This window comes from Copadichromis virginalis, linkage group LG23, assembly GCF_057382275.1.
Source record: "Copadichromis virginalis isolate Kocher_CV1m ecotype Utaka linkage group LG23, C_Virginalis_male_GT1.1, whole genome shotgun sequence".
In the NCBI taxonomy this organism is placed as follows: domain Eukaryota; kingdom Metazoa; phylum Chordata; class Actinopteri; order Cichliformes; family Cichlidae; genus Copadichromis; species Copadichromis virginalis.
The window spans coordinates 5,854,428-5,877,494 of NC_140639.1; the positions used below are offsets into that span (position 1 = coordinate 5,854,428).

Sequence of the window (23,067 nt, forward strand, 5' to 3'; positions counted from 1 at the left end):
TAATAACACTTTAATGCCAACGTGGCTACAGAGCAGTATTTTTGCAGCTCCGGCATTAATCATAGGTGATATTATCAGCGTGATAGTTAGGACCTAATAAATGCTGCCTCTTGATATCAATCTGAAGCAGCTGATAAAATGTAAACCTGTTGAAAATGCAAACCTATTAATTTACACAGAGCTGCGCATGCACACAGAGAAGGGATATGTATAGCAGTATCACAAGGAGAACCTGTGGTTGCCAAGGAATGAGGTTCATGAGTGGGTTGTGGTAATAAACAATAGCCCACTTTCTTTTTTTAAAGGTCTCTCTCCCTTTTTCACCCTTCACTTTGCCCGGACTTTCTGACTCCTTACAGCTCAGTTAACAGACTGACGCCTGTATTTCTTTTCCATTACAGAATTATTCTCCTGCATTTTATTTCAAGCTGCATAAATGTACCTATTAGGAAGATAACGACAAATTCCAAGGAGGAAAACAAAGGGAAAACCTGGGCGTAAGGAATGTTGGTAAACTCTGTCCCCTAGTGGTCTTAATTAATATAGCAATAACAGCCCAATAGCAGCAAAAAAAAGGGGGCAATAACCTTTGAAAGCCTGAACCATGAAAAAATTACCAAAAAACGCAAATTCTTTAAAAATTTGGTATTTACTGAACCATCTGACAATATTTTTAGTAAATTAAATATTCATTTGAACACATGTGTTTCAATTTGCATTATATTTCCTGGCATTTTGAGGGCAGTAACAATATTGCTGTGCCATACTGCAAATTTTCTTATTGATCCAATACCAAGTATATACAGTACAGGGCCAGCTTACTTCATTCGGTCTGCCCACCAGCAGCAAAACAAAAATAAGAGACCAGACAGGTTAACATCGGTGTTATCTGTCGGGGAAAGTTAACTAATTTTTGACTGGAATTTTACATCGACTTAAAAAGGAATTTGACCTTTTTAACTTTGTGCATTTAAAAGGTTTTTGCAATGTGCAATGTATTCTAAAAGAACAGCCTAAAAAAAAAGAAAAAGTGCAAGGGCAATGCACAGATACATATAGCTGGTAGTGGTAAACAAGCAAGGAGCCAAAAAAAAAAAAGGGGGGGTGTCAATTTCTACAACTCCAGCCTTAAACACACCAATAGGCACCAAAAGGCTTCCAAATTTTCAAAGTGGCCACACCCTTTTTCTAGAATCTAGATGGATGAGTAGATATGTCATTCAGGGAGGAAACTATACCAGGGTTTTGTGCTGCTTAAAATCAACAGTTTAGCTTGGGTGTATAGGGATTGTTCTAAAGTCGCCCTCAAGTGGCCACTAGCAGAACAGCAATTGTTGACTGTAAGCTGTCAAACCGAAGGAAGAGGTCATTTAGTTATATTTGAGTTTTCATATATATATACACACACACACACACACACACACACACACACACACATACAGTGTCTATGTTAATGTGCTTTTTAGCTTCATTAATTATCGTTTATATGCAGTCAGTTCTAGAAGTTGATTTACACCACAAATAAACAGGTCAACCAGCCATGAAAGAGGGATTAAAATTAGTTTTATTATTTGATAGAGCAGGAGAAAAAAAAAACAAAAAAAACAAAAACCCAAAAAACATTTTCACACTGTTTTCTTTTTCATTTGGGCAGCACTTCATTTAACAGCGCGTCGACCCCAAATAAACGGAATGGTGATGTTGTCAAACAGCAGCAGCAGGCGGCAGTAGTCAGGACAGCGCAGGGTTACTTTTAGCAGGGCACGAAGTGATGGGCTTATTTCGATTGCTTTTCTTTCGCATCCACAAGACGTGGACCGCTATCTTCTGCCTGTCAGGAATGTGCAGATAACCTGGAATATTTCTGATGCTACTTTGAGACAGAAATACGAGATCTTGAGCAAATCAAGTTAGAAACTATATTCCTGTACTTCTATCAGCAGTGTACTGGTGCACCATCCTAAATGAAACCCAGGTGTACAGTGATAACACAGCGCAAAGGATGTTCATTTACCTAATGCTGGCAGCACATACCAGCAGGGCACCTGACAAAAACTTCTGAGCTGAAGAGTATATGGACATGAATAAAGGACTCACATCCTTATGCCATTAAAAAAAAACAAAAAACAAAAAAAAACAACAACAACAACAACAACAACACAAAAAACAAAAAAAAAACATTACATCTGTATTGATGAAATCCAGAGTGAAGCAACGGGCCTGTAAGACTGGGAGTTCTGATCAATGAAGACGTAACTGGATCATTTCTGCGTGAAAAGTGTAAAATAAAAGATAAAGGAAGCTGGGGGAAAAAAAAAAAAAAAAAAAAAAAATCACTGCTGGGGTGTTCAGCTTGTCAGATGGCTATACCACTTCTCATTAAACAAACCTCTGTGATTAAACTTAAGACAACATTTTTACATTTTAATTTAGAGACATTTTTCAAAAAGTGCCTGTAAAATCATTGCTAAGTGGAGAAACCTGGACCACCCCAGGGGTTGAAATGAAAGGGGGGGGGGGACAACACATGGTAGTAAAATAACAGAAGTCCACATGCAATGGAAAATTCCCATTTTACATGTAGACATATTGTACTTCACTAGCTTATCCTGTGCTGCTGCAACCTGATAGAAATGCACTATAGCTCATGTGAAAGGCAGAGTTAGCTCAATTCAATGACCTGACAGAAATCACACACACTTTAATGTTAAAGACTAGAAGTTCATGTCATTTGTTGCTATAGGGGTTTTTGCATAACTACATTCTGAATGCTGTCCAGCTTCTCTTGGACCAATCATAGGGTATGTGGGAGCCACTTGACAAACAAGAGAAAACAAATTCTAAGTGAAGATCCTTGCAAACTTAGGGCATACGCATATGTCTTTACTAACCCTATAAATAAATTCAGATAGTTTGTCTATAGAGGGGGGGGGAAATGCACCACAACCTATGACTAAAAGCAAAAATAATGTCAAAAATATGACATTCCTTACACCCCCTCAGTTTAGCATGAATTCATGTTTATATTCAGAGAGGGTTCAAATAAACTAGAAACCTTCTAGCAGAAGGGATTCCATTTGGGCTCCACTAGTTCTTTGGAAGGTTTATTTTACAATATTCATTAAGAATATGCCCCATGTTTTTCTTATATTTTAACGAGTCAGTGAAACCTTAATTTTTATTCTTTCTCTTGATCTTAGAAAAAACAAAGCATTTAAAAGTAGGCTGCAACATGGAACCCAGCAGATGTAAAACCACCTCAACAGTAACATTAGCCTTTAAATTCAGACCTCGACATGAGGCCACTTCCAAAGTATCAGGGAGCACAATATTCCAAACACAGTATATGACTTACAGAAGAAAAGACAAAATCCTAACATTCAGCCATACAAAATAATCCAACACACATCAACTTCTCTATTATACACGCTGTAGGTTTGAGAGAAGAGGCAGTCTGTGTGTAGATAAGATTTTTTTTTTCCTCCAGTTTTCTTTTTTTCTTTTTTTTTTTTACTTTATTCATTTTTGCAAAGCTGAAGCAGTTCTTATTTTGTGGATGGTCCTCAAAGCGCAACAATTCCTGTAATGAGGTCTTCAGTTACGTTCAGTTTGGCAACCACAGCCTCAGTCTGACTGGTTCAGACTAGACAAGGGCAGGAAGTAAGACGAATCTCTTACGGTGGGTAATAGTATTTATTACTTTTCCTTGCCTAATCCAGAGGCAGAGGAGCTCAGGGATTCTCCGGAAACTTCCTCTTGGTGCAACTGGAAGGTTCAACCAATATACAGGGAAGGGGAGAGGCAACATCACTGAAGAAGTCTGTAAAATTGTACACACGTCATCCATATATCCCTCTGAAAGGGTACCCATTTTATATTTAACATATTCCTTGTATCTTGGAGCTGTCACAGCACAACTCCAATGGGGGAAGGATTCAGAAAAGGAAGAAGGTAGCAGAAGTATATGGTGAAAGGTGTAAGGACACCTCTATCCAACAAGAAGAGGCCAATTCTGCACCGTTTTGGCCAGAGACCGAATCCATAGAAAGAATTAGAACAATAATGTGAATGGCTGTTATTGATGTTAAGGGAGCTAAATGTTATGGTGTCAAAGGGAGTGGGATTGCATTATTTCCATGCGTTTGCTGCTTGGGAGATGGAGCGGGAGGGAATCATGTCCAGAAGATATTCTCGCTGACGCTCAACTGAAGCAGAGGTCTTATGAGCAGACAAGCTGGGGTTCACGTAGGCCATGGTCACACCTGTCAAGGTACAAATACATAAGCAAACACCTGAAAAGCACTACAATGAAATACGGAAATGAAAAGGTGATGCCAGAAGGAATGGCACTGAAGAACAAAAAGTAACAGTACAACTCAACCTTACAACAGAGCGATTACTCCAAAGATGAGTAGAATGTAAGAACATTTGAAGTGCATTCTCTACATAATTGTCTCCGGTTTATATACCTGCATTGCCACCGGTCTGCTTCCTCCAGGCAGCCACATTGCCCTGGTTACCACTGCCACCAGCACCAACCTTTGCCCCCTGCTGCAACGAGCGAGCTGCAGCATGCTTACCGGACCTACTACCCAGTGCTGCTGCTGTCACAGCATTCTGCAGCTGTGAGGAGGAGAAAGAGTGGGCCACACCACGAGCGTTAATTGCAGACTGGAGGTGTGACAGATGACCCTGTACAGACACACAAAGATCAGAGTTTTGGTGCAGCTGCACTACATTACATTAAACCAACATTGTGGCTGTGGAAAAACATTTAAACCACAAGCCTGGTCGTTCAACAATACAGTCAAATGCTTACCTGCTTAATGCTGGAGTGGTGAGTAGACACAGGTATGTGCTGCATGGCAGCCCTGACCTGCTTATAGTGGTGGGAGACCAGCACCTCATTTTTGGACAGTGAGGAGGAGGACAAGGTGGATTTAGAGATTGAGGAAGCAGAGGAGGAAGAAGAGGAGGCTGCCTGCTGGAGGATACGCTGTTCAATCTCTTGCTCCTGTTGGAGTGCTTTGACAAAGGCTGCCTTCAATCGACTGGTGTGCTCGGCCTTTAGGGCCTTTTTCTGATTGGACGACATGCATTGGTCACAGAGGATGGTCCCAGCCTTCTCCTTTCTCCAGCGAGAGGTAAAGTCAGTCTTACACTGGGCACAGGTGTATGGCTCTTTGGGAACGGAGCTGGCCATTGCTGCAGCTGGGCCAAGATTACCTACATTATGGATAACAGACCCATGGTAAACGCAGAGGTTCTTTGGACAAGGTTTCATACTATAACATTCTGCAGGTAGATCTACTGCTGTTCTGTAACATCTCCAAACTAGTGCAAACATGTACCCACCTCTGCCATGCATCTCCAGAAGTTTTTGCACCACTTCCTCTAAGCCCAACAAATAAATGAATTCATTATTGGCTGCAGAAGGCAGGAAGTTGAAATCAGGGGCAGGAGGTTTTGGTGGAGGGATCTCGAGCAGCGTCTTCTCCAATTGCTTACGTAGTGCAAGTTTAGCAGCTGCCTGCCGGCTGGCTGGAGAGTCATTGACACTAGAGTTGGGTGAGACTGAAGAGCCCTTTAGGCTGGTTGGAGAGGCCTAGACACCAAAAAGAAGAAGAAGAAAAAAAATCCTGTTACAAATGACTATGAAGACACCATTTTCATAGTTAGCAGACCTATGCTAAATGCACCTTACCTGAGGGATGTTGACCATGACATTACTGTTGGCCACATTAGCCACCCGAATGAGTCCCTGCTGAATGATCCTCTGGCCCTGGACCTGGACATTGGGCACAGAAGCCCTCGGAGCCAGCAAGAGTGGAGGGGGCCCTGAGCCGCTATGCTGCTGCTGTTGCTGACGTAGACTGGCTATCTGCTGGGGAGTCACTGCAATAGGCTGATAGCCACCAATGGACACACAAAAACAGACATTAGAGAGGACAACTATCCACAAAATCATGGAGAGATGCGAGAAGGAAAAAGAAAATATATATATCAACCAAGAACCTTAAAGTTAGTTAACAGAAGAATAAATTTAAAAAAATTAAGGTTCTATATACTTCCAAAACACTAACCTGGGCTCCTCTGACCAGGGGGGGCATGACACTCTGAGAGTTGTGTTTGGACAGGATGTGTTGGCCACCCCGCACCAAGGGAGGGGGAATCACTGTGCCTGAGCTGCGACCCGTCACCTGTAAAGTAAAAACAAATTGATCAAAACTGAATGGCCTTCCTCCACACAAGTAGTAAACTGTCTGCCGTGTGTGTTATATGTCTTATCACTGCTATAATTTTCTGTAGTTTTACATGCAATTACACAATAGCAAGACAAAGTTTGTCAACTAACAACTCTGGTCTAATCGTCTATATTACAATAACAGCCAAATACAATGTGAATAAACAAACAGCACATGAACTGTTGTACAGAGTAGGTGAACTCTTAAATTTAGTAATTCAAAGAGCTAGATTATGCCGCACCATAACTTGTGTGCTTTCTTGTCTTGATATGTCATCCAACCTCTCCAAATCACTCATCTGCCCAAAGAACGCAGTCCCAAGAGTGTTTTATAATGAACTTAAAACATGTCTCAGCAGTTACGTTCTTTCATATTTGCATGCTGTGGTCTTGGTGGAATAATAGCACAATGACTACCAAGACCTGAACTTTCAACAACTGTAGAAAGTTTGTCTCATTGTGAATAGATGGATGCCCAAGTCGTGAAAAAACATTTTGAGCCTCAGATTCATGTATCTCACCAACTGGCTGGACTGTAAGTCAATACTCAGTGAGTTTGATGACAATGAAAAGAGAACTTGCTTGCAATTCCTTTTTATTCAAACTGTGTTTGTCAAACTGTGACTTAGTTAATGACAAGACCACATAATTAGAGCAGTCAATGCAGAATTTCCGGTTTTTCCAAGTGGTTCACAAACAACTAGTGCAACTGTAGACTCTGCAATACAAGTTCGGACGAATAAGTGAGTAGCTACCTGAAGGGATCCTTTGCTTGATGTAATACTACCTCTCACCAACGGGGGAGGAGTAGCCACAGAGCCAGTAGCCTGAACATTAAGGAAACAGCATTACAAAACATAATATTTTAGTACAAACATTACATCATATGTAAAACAGACATTTATAGCCCTTCTTCGCGAGTACCTAACTCAGGTCACCTTGGGATGACTCAGTTTTTAGAGTTTTCCATTAGGTGGTAGTACCTGGTACTCTTTTAGTACCTACTCAGGCAGGGTTCCAAGTGATCGAAGGCCATCCGAAAATGTGATGTCAACAGACTGCATGCCATCGATTGGCTAGTCAGTGGTGTCAGGCAATTACTGATGAATGTGTCTCCCTTCACAAAAATCAAAACCACCCTTTTCTAAACCTGGTATCGAGGTAAATGGCAAAAAAATAAATAAAAAGTGTGGTCCCCAACAAAAAGCCATTCACTGAGCAGCCATATACCAGCCTCGATGTCCTTTTTTGTGGAGGACCTCACAGGACTTTCAGCCGCACTGTTATAACAACCCTATGCTCATTAGGTGGTAGATCATTGTAAAAGAAAATGACCGAAACACAATCGTGTAGGTACTAGTGGAAAAGGGCTATCAGAAGAATGGGACTTGTCTGATAAGAATTACTTGTACCTACTGGCTCATACAAAAACACAGATAAAACTACAAAAAAAAAATGTTAAAGGTCTGGTTACCTTCTGTACTGTGCTCTCCTTTTGGATCTGGCTCTGTCGTAGTTTCTTCAGCAACACTAGTTTGGCCTCTTGGAGTCTTAGTTCCTCCTTGAGCTGTTTGATGATGCGCTCCCTTTCCTCAGGTGAACTCTTCTATAAAATGCCATAGAAGATAATAATGAGAAATCAATTATAAGGCTGGGAATTTCCACAACAGATTAATTGGGCCAACTCAACACATTAGATAACTGAAATAAAAGCACATAGAATGCGTCAACAAAAATTGCTGCATCTGTTTAAGTGATACATTTTTCTATCGTTTTTCGGACAAAGTTGGAAAATGGAGTTTTAAATCAGTAAACAGAAAGGAATCGTTACCGATGTATAAATTATTTTTTCCTACCATAAGTTTATCTGTGTCAGTCTTTGAGAAGCAGTGGCCATTCATGAGGGGACTAGATGGCTCATTGTCCGATAACACAATCACATCATCTGGCGAGGGCGGCTGTCGTTCTTTCTTAATGTCGCTGAGGAGAGAAATATTGAAAGATCATTTAATAAGAGGCCGCTTTGTATTATACTTTGATACACTTTAGTGTTAAAAAAAACAAAAACAAAACTGTAGTTACAATGTAGTTTTGTCTTTCACCCAGTAGATGGTAGTATTCAATTATAAGTTTACCTTCCTTGTTGTAGTGTGAATGTGTGCTAGGACACACAAGAAGGAAAGAAGCAAGAGATCAATAATGGAGTAATGGCGGCAGGGGAAGAAAGCAACAACCCATTATCTCTGAAGAAAGGTAAAATCGACAGTCCTGAACGCTCCCGTCCAACAGCAGGATTGCACCCAAACAACACAAAGGCCAAATTAAATGCACTTATTTTTTTGTTTTTAAATTGAAGAAAAGGCTGAAGGCTTTTGATGAGATGTTAAGTAGCTTTTCCTGAGCACCAGGGAGAACAAAGGCGACTAGCGGAAAGCTTCATTTGCATGAGTCTGCAGAAGGGTGGAGATAAGAAGTTGGGGGTTGTTGTAATTTAACAGCTCATGGACCATGGCAGAAGAATAAATCTGCCTCTGTCACGGTGGGGAGCCTGTCAGGTACTAAAAGACTCAGTGGTAAGGAGAACTAAGGGAGGGTGGGCTGTGATATGACACTATGTGAGGGGTAGTGGTTAGTGCCATACTGTGGAGTTATGCATGTACACATGCAGTGTAGTTATGTAATTGTTCAATTGCTGTCAAGCTGGAGGCTTCAGGGCTTCAAGCGCAGACCCAGTTTGCCACTCAGACAAGGCCTCACCCCTCCCCTAACTCTGTGGCGAGGCCTGTGGCCTAGCCAGATCGGCACAGCCTGGGCCTCAGCTCTCCCCTCCCTCCCAGCTGCCGACATCAGAGTCACAAGCTGAGCAGAGCGGCGGTCTGCTGGAGACACTGGAGAGGGTGACAGTGAGGGGGAGGGGAATATACATGGCCAGGAGCCAACCTATTGTGTACACTCTCTCTTACTCTGTTACTTCTTCACACACCCCTCCCCCATCCTTACTTACTTCTTCATCTTTTATACTCCAACTCACTGACTCAGACCTTCACATTTTTCTCTTCCTTTTGTTCACTTCTGTCTCCAGACACGTTTCTGTGCCATCTACTCCTCCTTCACGGCAGCTGCCCTGACAACAACCCTCAGCAGATATTGCACGCTCAGTTCAATAAGGCAAGCAATAACCATGTTGTTTATGGGACAATCATTTCCTTAGACTACGCAATCACAACACAAATCCCAACAAACACTTGGTGTCATTAAAAAAAAAAGAAGAAAATTCAGCTACTGCCGAGAACACGAACCCTCCTAAAAGAGTACTTTCCTGACAGGATTCATTAAAATCTGGTTTGAAAAAACAACAAAAAAACATGAGATAACCTGCAAGTTTTAGAAAATGCTATTCCAAGAAAGATTACCCTCCCTAAGCACAGCCAAGGTTTTTCTCCCCATAGGTTTACTTGTCTTTTTATACAACATGTTTAAAAACAGCACAACACATAACTAGGCACTAGAGGAGAGGTGGGAGCTTCATCCTCTCAAACAAAAGCTTAATGGAAACCCAGCTCCTTGACTGACTTAGTCGCTCTGCCAAATGACACAGAGCACCAACCACTGCAAGCTAGTAACTATTGAGAACAGCTTACACAAGCGTCACAACACACACCAACTTGGTTATGTAATGTCCAGGGTTTCTGCAATGCTCGGCTTCCCCAATCGTAGATTCACACTGAACCTACTGTAGGACTTCTGAATCAGTCATGAGGTGCAGTGGAATTCTCATTCAGAACGCAATGCAATACTGCCAAGTGCCATTTCAGACTACGCACGACTCTCGTAAGGTAACAAAATTCCATGGCTAATTACAATAGCAAATAGAACAACGTGCGCAAATATTGGCATATAGTTATAATGTACACGAAGCATTAACATGCATGCAAACTACTTGAGTAATGCCTTACCTTAGGGCAGAGGTCGACAACCTGCCCTTGCGAGGCATGGGTTAGAATTAGAGTTAACTGTGAAAATTTATATGCATTAATTTATCCTCTCCCAATTACTGCCATCCACCCATCACTCACATGTGCTGCTCTTTTTTTTCTCCGATTGTTTGGTAGGAGATGCTAAAATGTCTCTTTTGATGTCAAAGGCTGCCGATGCCTGCTTTAGGGACAAACTTGTGAAACTGCAAAGTTGAACACACCAAGCAAAAACTTGGTCGAAAGGTCTGCAAAAGCTATAAGGCTATAAAGTAAAGTTATAAAAATTCTGGTTACTGTCGAAGCCTGCTTCTGTATTAAAAAAATACTAAAAAATGAAACAAAACAAAAACCCAACCAAGACTAGTTGGTATGGTATGAAAATGACAAAAAAAAAAAAAAAAATGCTATAAAAGCACCCTAAAGATGTGGATGGTCATCAATGGGGGGAGGGGGGGGAGAAAAAAACAAACAAAACAAAAAAACAAAACAAAAAAAAAAAACAAAAACAAAAAACACAAAACCCAAGCTTCCGCCCAAAACAGAAGTCTCTATGAGCTGCTAAAATTTGGCTTCACATGTCCTTGCTAAGTAAAACACTGAGAATGGTGTTAATGGAAGGACGGCGCAAAGGAAGTCTATGCTCTCCAAAAATACTACATTGTTATAAGTCTCAAGTTAACTTCAAAAGGCAATGATGTGACTGGATCAACAAGGGCATGGCACACCAAAACCAGTAACTTGTTTTGACTATTAAAAATGTGAAAGGATCAAAGGTTGAGGCTGAACTGCTACTTCTGGGCCTGGATGCCCTTCAGTTCTTTAGGGAACAATGAATTCAACTGAATCAAGAAAGTTTAGCATATTTCAGGGGAGCATTTAATGATGTGAAGCTTAAGAAAGGAGCTGGATGATGGTCATGATAAGAAAACCAGTGTTTTTGAACTGTCCAAGTTAAGAGTTCCAACACCGACCTAAAGACTACACTAGGTTGTGGATGTGGTCAGCTGACAGATGCCCTGAACAAGTGGTGCTGAAGGAGCTTGAAAAACGCATGTGTAGCCAGTTCATTATAGTGTATCATGTGAATGAGTCTGCAGATCTCGATTATTTGACGATATTTATTTAACAATAACAATGTATTGAATAATGACTTTAAAGATTGTCAAAAAAGAATATAAAATAGTGTGCAAATACTGATAACAGTGCAAATGTTTGCAATATAAAAAATAAATGAAAAATGTAAACATCTATGTTTAGTGAACTTTGCAGTGTTGCTCTGTGGTGCAGCTACAACACTGTAGCAAAGTTTACACACCATGTCTACTTGATCCATGTCTGACTCCGCGAACCCATTATGTTTCCACACCACTGAAGTTTTTTTTACCTCTCTTTTCAACCAATGGCAGTCACTCTCCTCTCCAAATAACTTCTGCTTAGCTTTCCGAGCTTCCCTCGGGTCCTCTTAATCAGCGGTCCCCAACCCCCGGGTGAGTCGTTTGGTACCGGGCCGCGAGAGTTGAGGCTCAGGTGTGAAATGTATAGTTTTCAGGGTTTTTATCGGTTTTCAGTGTTATTTTGTTATCATTTACTCGGTTTTCCTTGGTCTTTTCACGTGTGTTATGAATAAATCTTTTTCGGTACCGGTACTAGTTTTATTTTGTTGTATTTATCCGCAACACCTTAAAGGCCGGTCCATGAAAATATTGTCGGGCATAAACCGGTCCGTGGCGCAAAAAAGGTTGGGGACCGCTGCTCTTAATTGTTGTGACACGTGTTCGAAATGCAGAAAGGTGCGCTCGATTTGCCACACGGAGCAGCGCGAGAGTAAAGCACGAGGGAGGGGCTAATAATCGGCTCAGTCATTTTTAATGATCATTGAAAGCCCAGATCGTAGTTGTGATTAAAATTCGATTAATCGAGCAGCCCTATCAGAAGCTCACTAAATTTAAGAGCGCCCTTGATTTTTCCAGCCTGCACTGTGAGTGATGACTCAGTGTTTTCAATAAAGATTATTTTTTTCAAACTCTAGTCAAGTTTTGTTTCTCAATAGTTGTGACGTAGATGAGGATCAGACCATATTTTATGAGTAATCGATTCAGAAATCCTGGTCATTTCAAAGGGTTCATAACTTATTTTTTCTTCCAACTGAATACGTGCACACTTCCAAGATGTCCAGCTCAGTTCAGTTACTATATTTTTCTCTGGCGAAGAAAGATGTGGTTTGCATTCCATTTCAGTAATAGTTTTACAAAGCTTGCCAAGACACACCAAGTCCTCTATATAGTACAACAATAAAATCATCATTATGCGGCGAGTATGCACACAAACGCATGCTGAGAGTTAAACGGGGGCCAAAGGTGACGCCTGTGTGTCGTTATGATGCACCACAGACAGAGCCAACAAACTTTCAGCATAATCACAACCCTGTTCCACTTTAACTGCCATCAGATCAGTGTGTGTATTTATCGCTCTACCAAACACGCATCACATGACATCAGGCACTTCTCTGAGTAGTCATGTGACACACCCACTACCCCTCCTGGCCCCTCCTTCCTCCAACTGCTCCTTCCAACGTGGAAACCATGGCAACGGCCAGTTAGAACCAGTTTGTGACACATAGCCTTCATTTTGTGTGAAGTGTGAGGCAGAGTTCAGGTGCTGCTGTGGGAGAAAATGGAGCCCAGGCCTCAGGAGCCTCAAAGTTTTCAAAATGGGGGCAGGCTGCCGACAACCACACAGCGACTTCCTGTATGACTCCTGTCAGACCACTTGCTGGTGCAAAGAAACGAGAAACTCCAATCGACACGTCTCAGCACAAAACCTTGCGTTGTGCATGAAGGCATGAACTTCAGGGCCTACAATACATAAATAACTCTTGAGAAGTTTTCAAACAATCTTGCACACAAAAAATGTGGATGAGTACTCCAACTCAACTGTCCTTTTAACCCATTTGATGATTGAGTAATAGTTAAACATAATCAAATGGAAACAGAAGAATTTTGCATTTTGATGATTAGGGTCTATTTTATGAAAGTGCAAATACGTGAAAATTGTTTTCTTTGGAGACAGCTGGCTGACTATGCAAAACTCAAGACCCAGTGTACACGCAAGTCATAAACACTTACCGATACCAGTGGGCGATAATCATTGAGTCAAATCAGTTTTGCGCTGACTAAAATGTTCAGCATTAACGTAATAAAGTTAAAAAACATTAAAATTTAACTGTCATTACAGATTAGTTCATTTTCAGTTTAGAAAGACGAATATAAATCACACCTGTTATGAGTTAAATTGAAGCTAAACATCTGTATTGCTCCATTTTAAATACTTCACTTTTTAAATCACAAACTTAATGTCTGCAACAGCACAATGTGAACTAAACAGGAGTACATTCCCTGTAGCCAACAAACTCTGAGCCCCTACATTAGCACTGTTAATATTACTTCTTTTCTGAGCTTTTTACTTTTCTCACCTTTTGGATGTGCTCATGTCAACAGGCTCATCTCCAGTTTGCACCTCCACCTTAATGGTCGCTTTCACTTCACCAGCCTTCAGGATGCTAGCTGCTACCTTAGCAGCCTGCTCACTCTTGAGCTTGACACTCTCGGTTCCAGATCCCACAAGGGCCAGAGGGGTCCCAGCTGCATTGCTCTTCTCCAGTTTAACACGTTTACTGTCCATGTCCCCCAGGGACCCAGCAAGAGCTGCATGGTCCCTCTCTAGAGCCCGCTTCTGGCTGCGTGTTTGACGCACTGCGTCCTCTGACATGGCTGCTCTCACCCTGGAGAGAAAGACATAAAGGAAAATGTTACAAAATAAAGTTAACTATATTTAAGGGAAAAAAAAAGATTTGGTTGTGGAAAAAAAATGTTGTCATCAAACAGATTAAGGTGCACTCTTACTGTAAGGCTAAGGTTCACAGATTTGGGGGCAAGCCCCAGCAGACTGGTGAGGAATATTAAGCAAATCTAAGCTGAATAATTGTGGGTTTTTAAACAAAATTATTTCGCCATTGAAACAAACAAATTTGCCAATGCTACTGTGCACAGTTGACTTAAATCCAACATGATCTTGCCCCAATGCTGAATGCGGCCTGGATGTTTTTTTTCCCTCATGCAAGAAAATGTTTGAGAACGACTAAACGTCATCTGTGGAGGTTCTCAGTCATCTAAGTCATAGTAGTTTAAAGTGCTTCAGTTGAGGGCAGCTGTGAGGAAAGCTTTTAAAATAAATAAATAAATAAAATAAAAAGGCAAAATGTCTTCAAAAACCTAAAAGTTCAGTTGCCTTCGACTCGAGCACTCCAACCTCTATTCTAGGGTATTTTCTATAGTTCAGCATTACTACGAGAATTAGAGAAACTGGTTTCCCCACACTATTCTAAAGTAAATATTTTGTATGATTTGCCAATAGCACATAACACACTGTATCAGCAAGGCTGCTTAATCCTACTACATACATTTTTGACTCAAGCCTTCTTGTGGGCCACCTTCATAATTTTCCTAATAATCCACAAAACAAAGTAATATTTTATTCCTGTTTTAATCTCTATTCCCAGAGACCAGTGAATAAGATGCACTTGAGCACTCTATCAAGTGGGGGCTGATTGTTCAAATGTGCTAATTCAAACCTGATTTTGGAATTTGAGACAAAGAAATGGTAGTATGCATCTCAAAGTAAACTACTGGTCAAGATCTCAAGATACCTAAGCTGGGCAAAACTAGATAGCAGTCTGTGTGTCAACTTGTCAACAGTGCTGACATATATGGTCTTGGAAGCACCCTTTGTCTTAAAGCAAAAGAATGAGAGAAGAGTGGGGGAGGTAGTTTAATCGAATAATCTAACATGAACTCAAATTAACAGTCAGGGTAGGATGCCAATCAAGTTTAAACAAGTTACATTTGTTTGAAGATTTTAAGCAATAAATCACATTTTATTCCACTCACTCCTATACCATGAAATATAAGCAAGAAATGTGTCAATATAAGTTGTAGAAGTATGCTATAAAAGAATACACCTTTAAATGGATTTTTTAGTCTATAAAATGTACAGTTTAAAATGATAACAATGTAATAGTAATATCTAATACAGGCATCTCCTTTCCTACTGCCAGTGACCCAGATCCTGACCTTAATCTCATTCAGTACAGTTGCAGCAGACGATAAGAGACCCACTTAGGTTTCTGAGAAAAAGCCATTACACAGCAGAAAAATAATACCAACACTGTGCAACGCTGACACCAACCACACCAATGTAGGCCACATATTCATTAAGCACTTTGTGCTTATAAACATTTTCTCTCATGTATCCAAAGTTTCAAATATGACAGACTGACCAAAATCATGAAAATGCCTATTGCATATCTAATGACACGCTTAGACTAACCACTAACTGTATCCCAGGATTGTTTGAAAGACAAAAAATGTTCGAATTTATAAACCAGACTAAAACTCGTTTATGCTTGACAAGAGATGAAGGTTTAATCTCAAGACAAGACAGTAGAATAAAGCAAGGGAGATGGTTGGCTATAAGCACATCCTGCACAGGAAACAAGGCAGTAGACGAGGAGAAGAAAATGCTTGAGCCGCAATGCTTTGGGGCTCATCAGCTGATGATGAGCTAATGAGCAAACATGGTTCACTTATGTGTCAGTTAAGAAGAAAAAAACTAAATAGTTAAAATTTAGTACCTTAATGTCTTAAGCCAACAGAGAAGGAGGAAAAAAATTGACCTGTCATTGCAAAATGATATTATTCCAACAACTACTGAAAAAGCAGTACTTAAAATTAAATATCTTTTGATTTGTCCCAGTGAACACCCATGGTCATCCGCTGTCACTGTATGTTACACAATCAGAGCATACGTCACCTACATTCCATTGTTTAGTCTGGATCTAAATGCTCTCTTATCAAACTAGGGCTAATGGGATCTGTGGTTATTTTAGAACTGGTACTCAATCCCTTTTAACGTTCAGAACTATTTATACTAGTTCTACATTTTTAAGGTATAAACAGTTAGGCTGTCCAGTTCTTTGGGTTCTTTAACCATGCTGGCTCACTCACAGGATGATCACACCCCAAATTAATTCTCACACATTTATTGAATCACATTTGTTTATTAAGTTACTATACATTATACTAACACTCAGCATAAAAGTTAACTGGGTGCATTTATATTTAACCACAGGGCATCTTATTTGTTAGTCACACATGTCAGCAAAATGTCATAATTTGTATTGTAACAAAGTCTTGTGTCTCCATGTAAACTCAAATATTAACTTGTTCCCAGCTTATGAGATGTGCACTGTGATATGTTTGTTGATAAACACTGATATTCCAATGACAGGAAAAACCTATAAACTTATAATATAATATCTGATTGCTTAGCTGATATTTGACCAATAAATGAGAATCTTATCATTTAATGGTTGTCTTATCTGCTGAAAGAATTTGGTTGTTGTCCTCTACCCATATTGGACCATTTAATAACAAAACCACAGTTACAACTGAATCGCTATGTACAGTAGGACTGTGCCACATATCATCTGTGACAATGCCAGTGTAATTATTTTTTTTTTAATTTTAAAAACACAAAAAAGGTCATATCGCAATATCACTGGTATAGCATGCACTCGCCATGCACTCAAATCAAATCAAATCACTTTTATTGTCACATCACATGTGCAGGCACACTGGCACAGCACATGCGAGTGAAATTCTTGTGTGCGAGCCCCACAAGCAACAGAGATGTGCAAACACAACAACACAAACGAGTAAAATACAAGAATGGCCAACCTGAAACTAATAAATATATGTACAATATATAGTGTATGCATTTCTGGATGTGTATACTAAATATTTTCCTCCACTCCCTAGCGCACACAATGACAAGACAAGCCTGGGCATGTCTAAGGGAGCCACAAGAGCAATGGCTGAGTGTCAGCCTCCTAAAACAATTAACAACTTCAGTAAAGGACGACTTCAACAACCTTTGCGAAATACGCAAGAAAACTGCTCCTGCTAAAGGTGAAAACAGCAAATTTGTTTTGCCATCAAATACAAATGGGCTAGAAAAGAGGAGATGTTGGCAGCTGGCAATGTTCAACCCAAATGTAAACAAACAACTCTACCACGCGTTGCTGGAGCACTCACTAGCTACACTCCATATAACAGGAAGAGCTAACGGTGAATGGAAATTACCGACATGGTTATGTGGTGGAAAAGCAGCAATTTACGCAAATGACTAAAACACTTGATCCAAGATACAAAATCCCAGTCAGAAAATACTTTTCAGTTTAAGTGAGAATATAATGGAGCTTTACTTTACTGTTAAACTAAAGTGTTCAACAGTTATTTTGTGCTTTTCCTTAAAATTTAGAGGGAATACACTACTTTGGGTCACTACTATTGCACTCTATGACCCCTTTTCCATTAGTATCTACTCTGATCGACTCGCCACGGTTTTCAAGTGGGTCATGGTACCTGGTACTAAAATAGTACCTGCTTGACTGGGGTTCCAAAGCGATCTCAGCAGGTACTAAAATGTGACGTCCTCCATGCCACCGACTGACTGATACAGTGGCGTCACGAAAATCAAAACTGACATTTTTGAAACCCAGCAACAAGGGAAATGGCTACAAAAAACAATGCTGTGGTCTCAGAGTATGACAAAAAGCCGCAGACTGAGCTGTGGGTATATTATCGCTTCGATGTCCACCTTTGTAGCATTTGTGTCGCATACCAGTTACGTCAAAGAACACGCGACCACGCTGCTTTAACGAAGACCACGCAAATTGAGTGGTACTCAACTGTAATGGAAAATCAGTCGATCAGAGGCGAGTAATGGCTGCTGCTGCTGGGACCTTCCAGTAGATTCACACTTCAAATTAACAAGTGATTTATCAATGACAGCAGCGCAAGGATGGAAAATGCACTTCATGGTGCCTGCAAGCATCAATGCTAGGGCTGAACGATATATCGCATTTGCGATAATATCGCGACATGATCAAGTGCAATTTTCTAACCGCAAAGGCTGCGATTATACTCTGGACATGTCCAAATTCATGGGCTGCATCCTCCTGAGGCCGCATTTGTAGACCGATTACGTCACAGCGACGCGCCGAAGGCTGTCCAAATTACTACCATATCCCAGAATTCATAGCGCGGCCCAGCCAAACTCCAGTTTCCAACAATGGCGGCCGCTACTAAGTTTTAAAATTACTCATACTAATCTTTCTGGGTCACAAAATAAACTTTTAACATATTTTCAGGCGAGAAAGTAGTTGTGTAAACATCAAATATCTGCTCGGTTTATCAAGATATCCCATATTTGCAAAAGTGCTTCGACGTTTTCAGAGGCGTCTGCTACCCACCAGCTCGACAGCTAGCCGGGAGCTCGAGGGTTACTGATGCGGCCGAGAACGGCACAACTCCCGGCACATCATTTTCAGATCACCGCGGAGTTTCGCTGCTCGGGTTAAACGTAATATATAAGTCACTTAGAAAACCTAAAAATGTTATTGTTGGGCTTTTTTCAGTGTTTTGTTTGTTCGTGAGTAAATCGGTTTGGCTGAGATTAAAGTTATTAGATTAGATAAAATAAAACTTTATTAATCCCCCGGGTGGGTTCCTCCTTGGTTTTCACACAGCTGACTAAACGTCAAACAGAAAACTTATTAAACAGAAGTATGAGACAGTCGAGAATTTACACCAGTGTCTGGTTATATTTTAGATAGCAAGAAGCAGACGGCCGAGTTTATTAAACGCCACCGAGACAGCGGTGACGCTAATCAGAACTAGCCTTCTGATTCAGAAGGCTAGACCGTCCAATTTCACGCCTTTAAATTTTAAAGGCGTGTTTGTGTGTGTGTTTATACAATTGCTATTATGTTTGCACTTTATGTGTAATGTTACTGACTGCAGAGATCAGTAAGATGTGTGTATTTTTTATTTATTAGTTTTATTTATTTAATATTATTTTTTAATTGAATTGACTGTCTAGTAGTTCACAGATGTCGAAAAACTGAGTGTGGTAAAGCCACTGATTTTGTTTATGTATATTTCTGCAATCTGCACATTGCACTGACTTTCATTTTAATGTTTACACCAGGGTTCCTTGTCAGCACTTTATGCTCAGATGTTTGTAAGCTAAAAATAAACTATTGTGTATGTTCAAATATACTGTTGTGATTGAAGAAGTTAAATAAAAATGTCAGTCATCAATTCATGCATCACCTCATGTCATCATAACAGAGGTCTGTCTTCCAGGAAAGAACAGTTTAAAATTAATGTAATATAGTATTGGCCATACTATATGATGTATTGCTTGTCTTTGTTTAATAATACAGAAGACAAAGACCTTAAAAAATAATCGCATCGCAATCGCAATATTGGGGCAAAAAATCGCAATTAGATTATTTTCCATAATCGTTCAGCCCTAATCAATGCCCACCCGATATCATCAGAAATGTAAAATGTAAACACATTTTCTTGAAATACTTGTGATATAATTACGACAGTATATCACATTCCCCCAATGTACATTATTTGTAACACAGTAGCGCCTTATTTTATTTATCTGGGGCATTACTTCGACACAACTTCACTTGCATGACTGATCTTTTTTTTTTTAGTTAAATCTCTGCGACCTGACACATCACTCTAATGAGGCAAATAGACCCAAGCTACAGGAGCAAAATGCCGCATGCTGCCTACCAGAGCCACTCACCCTAGATATGGAGGTTTAGGGTTTGTTTTTTTTCTTGTGAGTTTTTGAACTGTTATCTGTATTACTTAAGTAATATCACATTATATTGCATAGATATTCTTCCTAACCATGCCATTGCTTGTAATTCACTAATAATATTTTATATATTTTTTCCCTACTACATGCTACATTGTTAGGACAAAAGGAAAAATAAAGTAACAAAGAGGAATTCCACAAGAGACACTATAATGTAGACAAACATTAAAGAACTGCACTGTGAGGTGGAAATATGAAACTGCTTTTCAGCAATTTCTACAAAACACTTTTCCCCAAGACTGCAGTTTGTTCCAACAATTCATCTCTGTAAATTTGGCTCAAATTTAATTTTAAGACAAAGGCATCCCTGACTCTTTGCAAGACGTTGAGCTGAGATGTTGGCAAAAAGTACGCCAAAAAAAAATATTAAAAACAAAATAAAAATACATACAGTGCAGTTAAAAATTCAGGTTTGTTTGCATACGTCTGCACTCTCCTCTGGTACGCAGCAAAGACAGATGTGCCCTGCCGTACCACCACAGGACACAAAGGCCATTTATCTGCCAGAGATGACAGCTTGCGTGTGGGTGTATACATACCACACACACTGCTTCAGAAATCACAGTTTAAGCAGTAAGGATGTGAAAATGGTAGTCGCACCTTGCTCGCACTTTAACAGTGGTGGTGAACCATGTAACATAGAAAATGACTATATTCCTTTGGGACAGTGCAGTCACATCTCAACATCACTAAGATGGATGTGTCTCCTTGTTTCCCCAACTAGAGACACATGGCTACCTTTGTCCCAGAAGACATGGACAGCATCATGAATCGAATACTTAATGTAATGATGTACTGCTGCTAAGTAACACGGGGGGGGGGGCAAAAACAATGGTTCTACATGCACATGTGATGTGTATACACTTGAGGCTAACTGGTAGTAATTTATATTCACTGTTGTATCAAACCCCATTATTCATGCTTAGTCTTAAGCAACACACTTCACCTGCACTATCCACAACCATTTCTATAGCATATGATTCAGAGGAGCATCAAGCAAATACCAGGTGTTACTGAGCAGGTAGGATCTGAGCTGCATCACCTCTTCACTACCACCGAGGCCTGGAAAAAGTCCATCTATACCAGTGACAGTCAAAAGGGCTGAAAGGCAGAAAATAAACACTAATAAATCAAATTAGGATTGTAATAAGATGCATCCAAGAGCTTCACTTATAACACAATATGACAGACTATCTGAAGAGTCGGATTATGCTGGATATTAGTGTGTGGAATGAGCAATTGCAATTAACTGCCCCCCCAAAAAAAAAAAAAAATCTTTGATCAATTAACCATTAGCACTTAGTGCACATTTCATGTTCCCACAGCTCCATGTATCACTTACGTAAAATCAACTGAAACTAACAATACAGTCCTACAAACAGGTCTGACTTGCCAGTCAGCAAAACCATTGGGAGATGGCTGAAGGAAACCAGTACCACAAGTCCCATTACCTGGGACTGCATAACCAAGACTATCAGTTAATAATAATAATAATAATAATTTGCATTTATATAGCGCTTTTCGGGACCCCTCAAAGCGCTTTACAATACCACTATTCATTCACTCTCACATTCACACAGTTCTGCATCCATGTCCAAAATGATTGATCAAAATGCTGCAAGTATGCCGACCACTGTTACTATATATAGTTTGTCATTCCCACTTTTAGCAGAAATTATTTTGCATATTTAGCAAAGCATTTTTAGAAACAAATTATTATGATTTCATTAAATCATATTCAGAATGTAAGAAGGGGCTCTCACTCTCGGACATACCTGGACTTGTTTCATTCTTGTGCATTCTATTACTGATATTGTCATATGACACCTATATATGACATAAAACTTTAAACCAGTATTATCTGCCAAAACGGTATTGCAAAGTCTTCGTCTGAGCTCCGATTGCAGAAATTTTAAATGGCAACCAATTATGCTCTTAGGTTAGTAAAATATTTGCTGCCAAAGAAGAACACATTCACCCAACAAGATTAAAAACAGTGCACTTTGTTAAGAATGCACTATCCACATGTCTTAGCCACAGACCATAAATAAAGGATGTACAACACCCATTTACTTGTAGCCTACAAGTCTTGATATTCAGACATTCACCATGGTTGGTTGCCAGTTAGACCTAACTGCCAACTACAAAGTAGGGCTGGGCCATATTATACCGTTCACGGTAATACCGGTATAATGTTAGGCAACGATAGGAAAATGAAATATCGCGATAGAATGGGAGTAAAACGCGCATGCGCAGTGCCTTTGTTTTCAAACGCACATGGCCGATTGTTGAGTGAAACAGATGAACCAGAATTGGTTTGTAAAAATGGTGCAACTTCCGTGATGTGGAACTGGTTTGGTGTTTGTCCGTCAGATACACGACAAAGCACATTTTTTTTGCAGAACATGCAAGCGGCCGTTGTTATTGTCATATTTGTCGGACTAAGATGCTCTTAAATCTGGGAGTAATCTGGGTCCTAAACTCCGTATGCTTCAGGTCAAACAACACTGCAGCGTCACTTAGAGTTAAAAACTGTCTAAATTCTTTCATCTTTAATAAAACGATCAGCATTGCTGCTTTACCAGGTGTAACTATAAAGTTTAACTTCCAGGCATCCATGAAAACAAAAGTTATTACATTTAACGGAGTTAGAAGTTAGCAGGAAGCTAGCGGAAGTTAGCTCGCTAGTTTCGCTAGTTACCTAAGCATGATATTGCATGTTCTGACTGAGAGATTTCTGAAAAAAATCAAACGTACAGCTCTGCTATCACTTCCAACATAAATGAAGACAGGAAACTAAACAGCAGTGACGTTTGTAGGGTTACTGAAGTTGGGCTAGCTAGTATATAATGATGTGCTACGTGATCGCTAGCGACACAGCTATGTTAGCATAACATAAACAGTGAAGCTGGAGGACGAACACTAACACTTTTCCACTTATAAAAGTTAACGTGAAGGTTCTTCATGGTTAGAGACAAATGCAATCGCATGGCAGGATGCTGTAAACGGACCAAACTTCAGTCAGGAGAACAACTGAGATAATCC

At 40.1% G+C, this 23,067-nt stretch overlaps 1 protein-coding gene across 3 annotated transcripts in view; it reads right to left on the minus strand.

The window, feature by feature from the left end:
- Nucleotides 1-3,150: 3,150 nt before the first annotated feature.
- gatad2ab (GATA zinc finger domain containing 2Ab) overlaps nucleotides 3,151-23,067 on the minus strand; it is a 33,584-nt gene continuing 13,667 nt past the window's right edge. The window contains exons 2-12 of one of the 3 annotated variants that reach the window (XM_085448191.1): nucleotides 21,065-21,123; nucleotides 13,694-14,002; nucleotides 8,101-8,224; nucleotides 7,719-7,850; nucleotides 7,000-7,071; nucleotides 6,084-6,200; nucleotides 5,705-5,905; nucleotides 5,356-5,605; nucleotides 4,820-5,226; nucleotides 4,470-4,692; nucleotides 3,151-4,262 (exon numbers count right to left, since the gene is read on the minus strand). In XM_085448191.1, the coding sequence (XP_085304317.1) occupies nucleotides 4,129-4,262; nucleotides 4,470-4,692; nucleotides 4,820-5,226; nucleotides 5,356-5,605; nucleotides 5,705-5,905; nucleotides 6,084-6,200; nucleotides 7,000-7,071; nucleotides 7,719-7,850; nucleotides 8,101-8,224; nucleotides 13,694-14,002; nucleotides 21,065-21,099 (2,004 nt within the window). In that variant the 5' untranslated portion in view covers nucleotides 21,100-21,123 and the 3' untranslated portion in view covers nucleotides 3,151-4,128. Of the gene's footprint in view, nucleotides 4,263-4,469; nucleotides 4,693-4,819; nucleotides 5,227-5,355; nucleotides 5,606-5,704; nucleotides 5,906-6,083; nucleotides 6,201-6,999; nucleotides 7,072-7,718; nucleotides 7,851-8,100; nucleotides 8,225-13,693; nucleotides 14,003-21,026; nucleotides 21,124-23,067 lie in introns of those variants that run through there. The other 2 variants (XM_085448192.1, XM_085448193.1) reach the window with 2 other exon arrangements.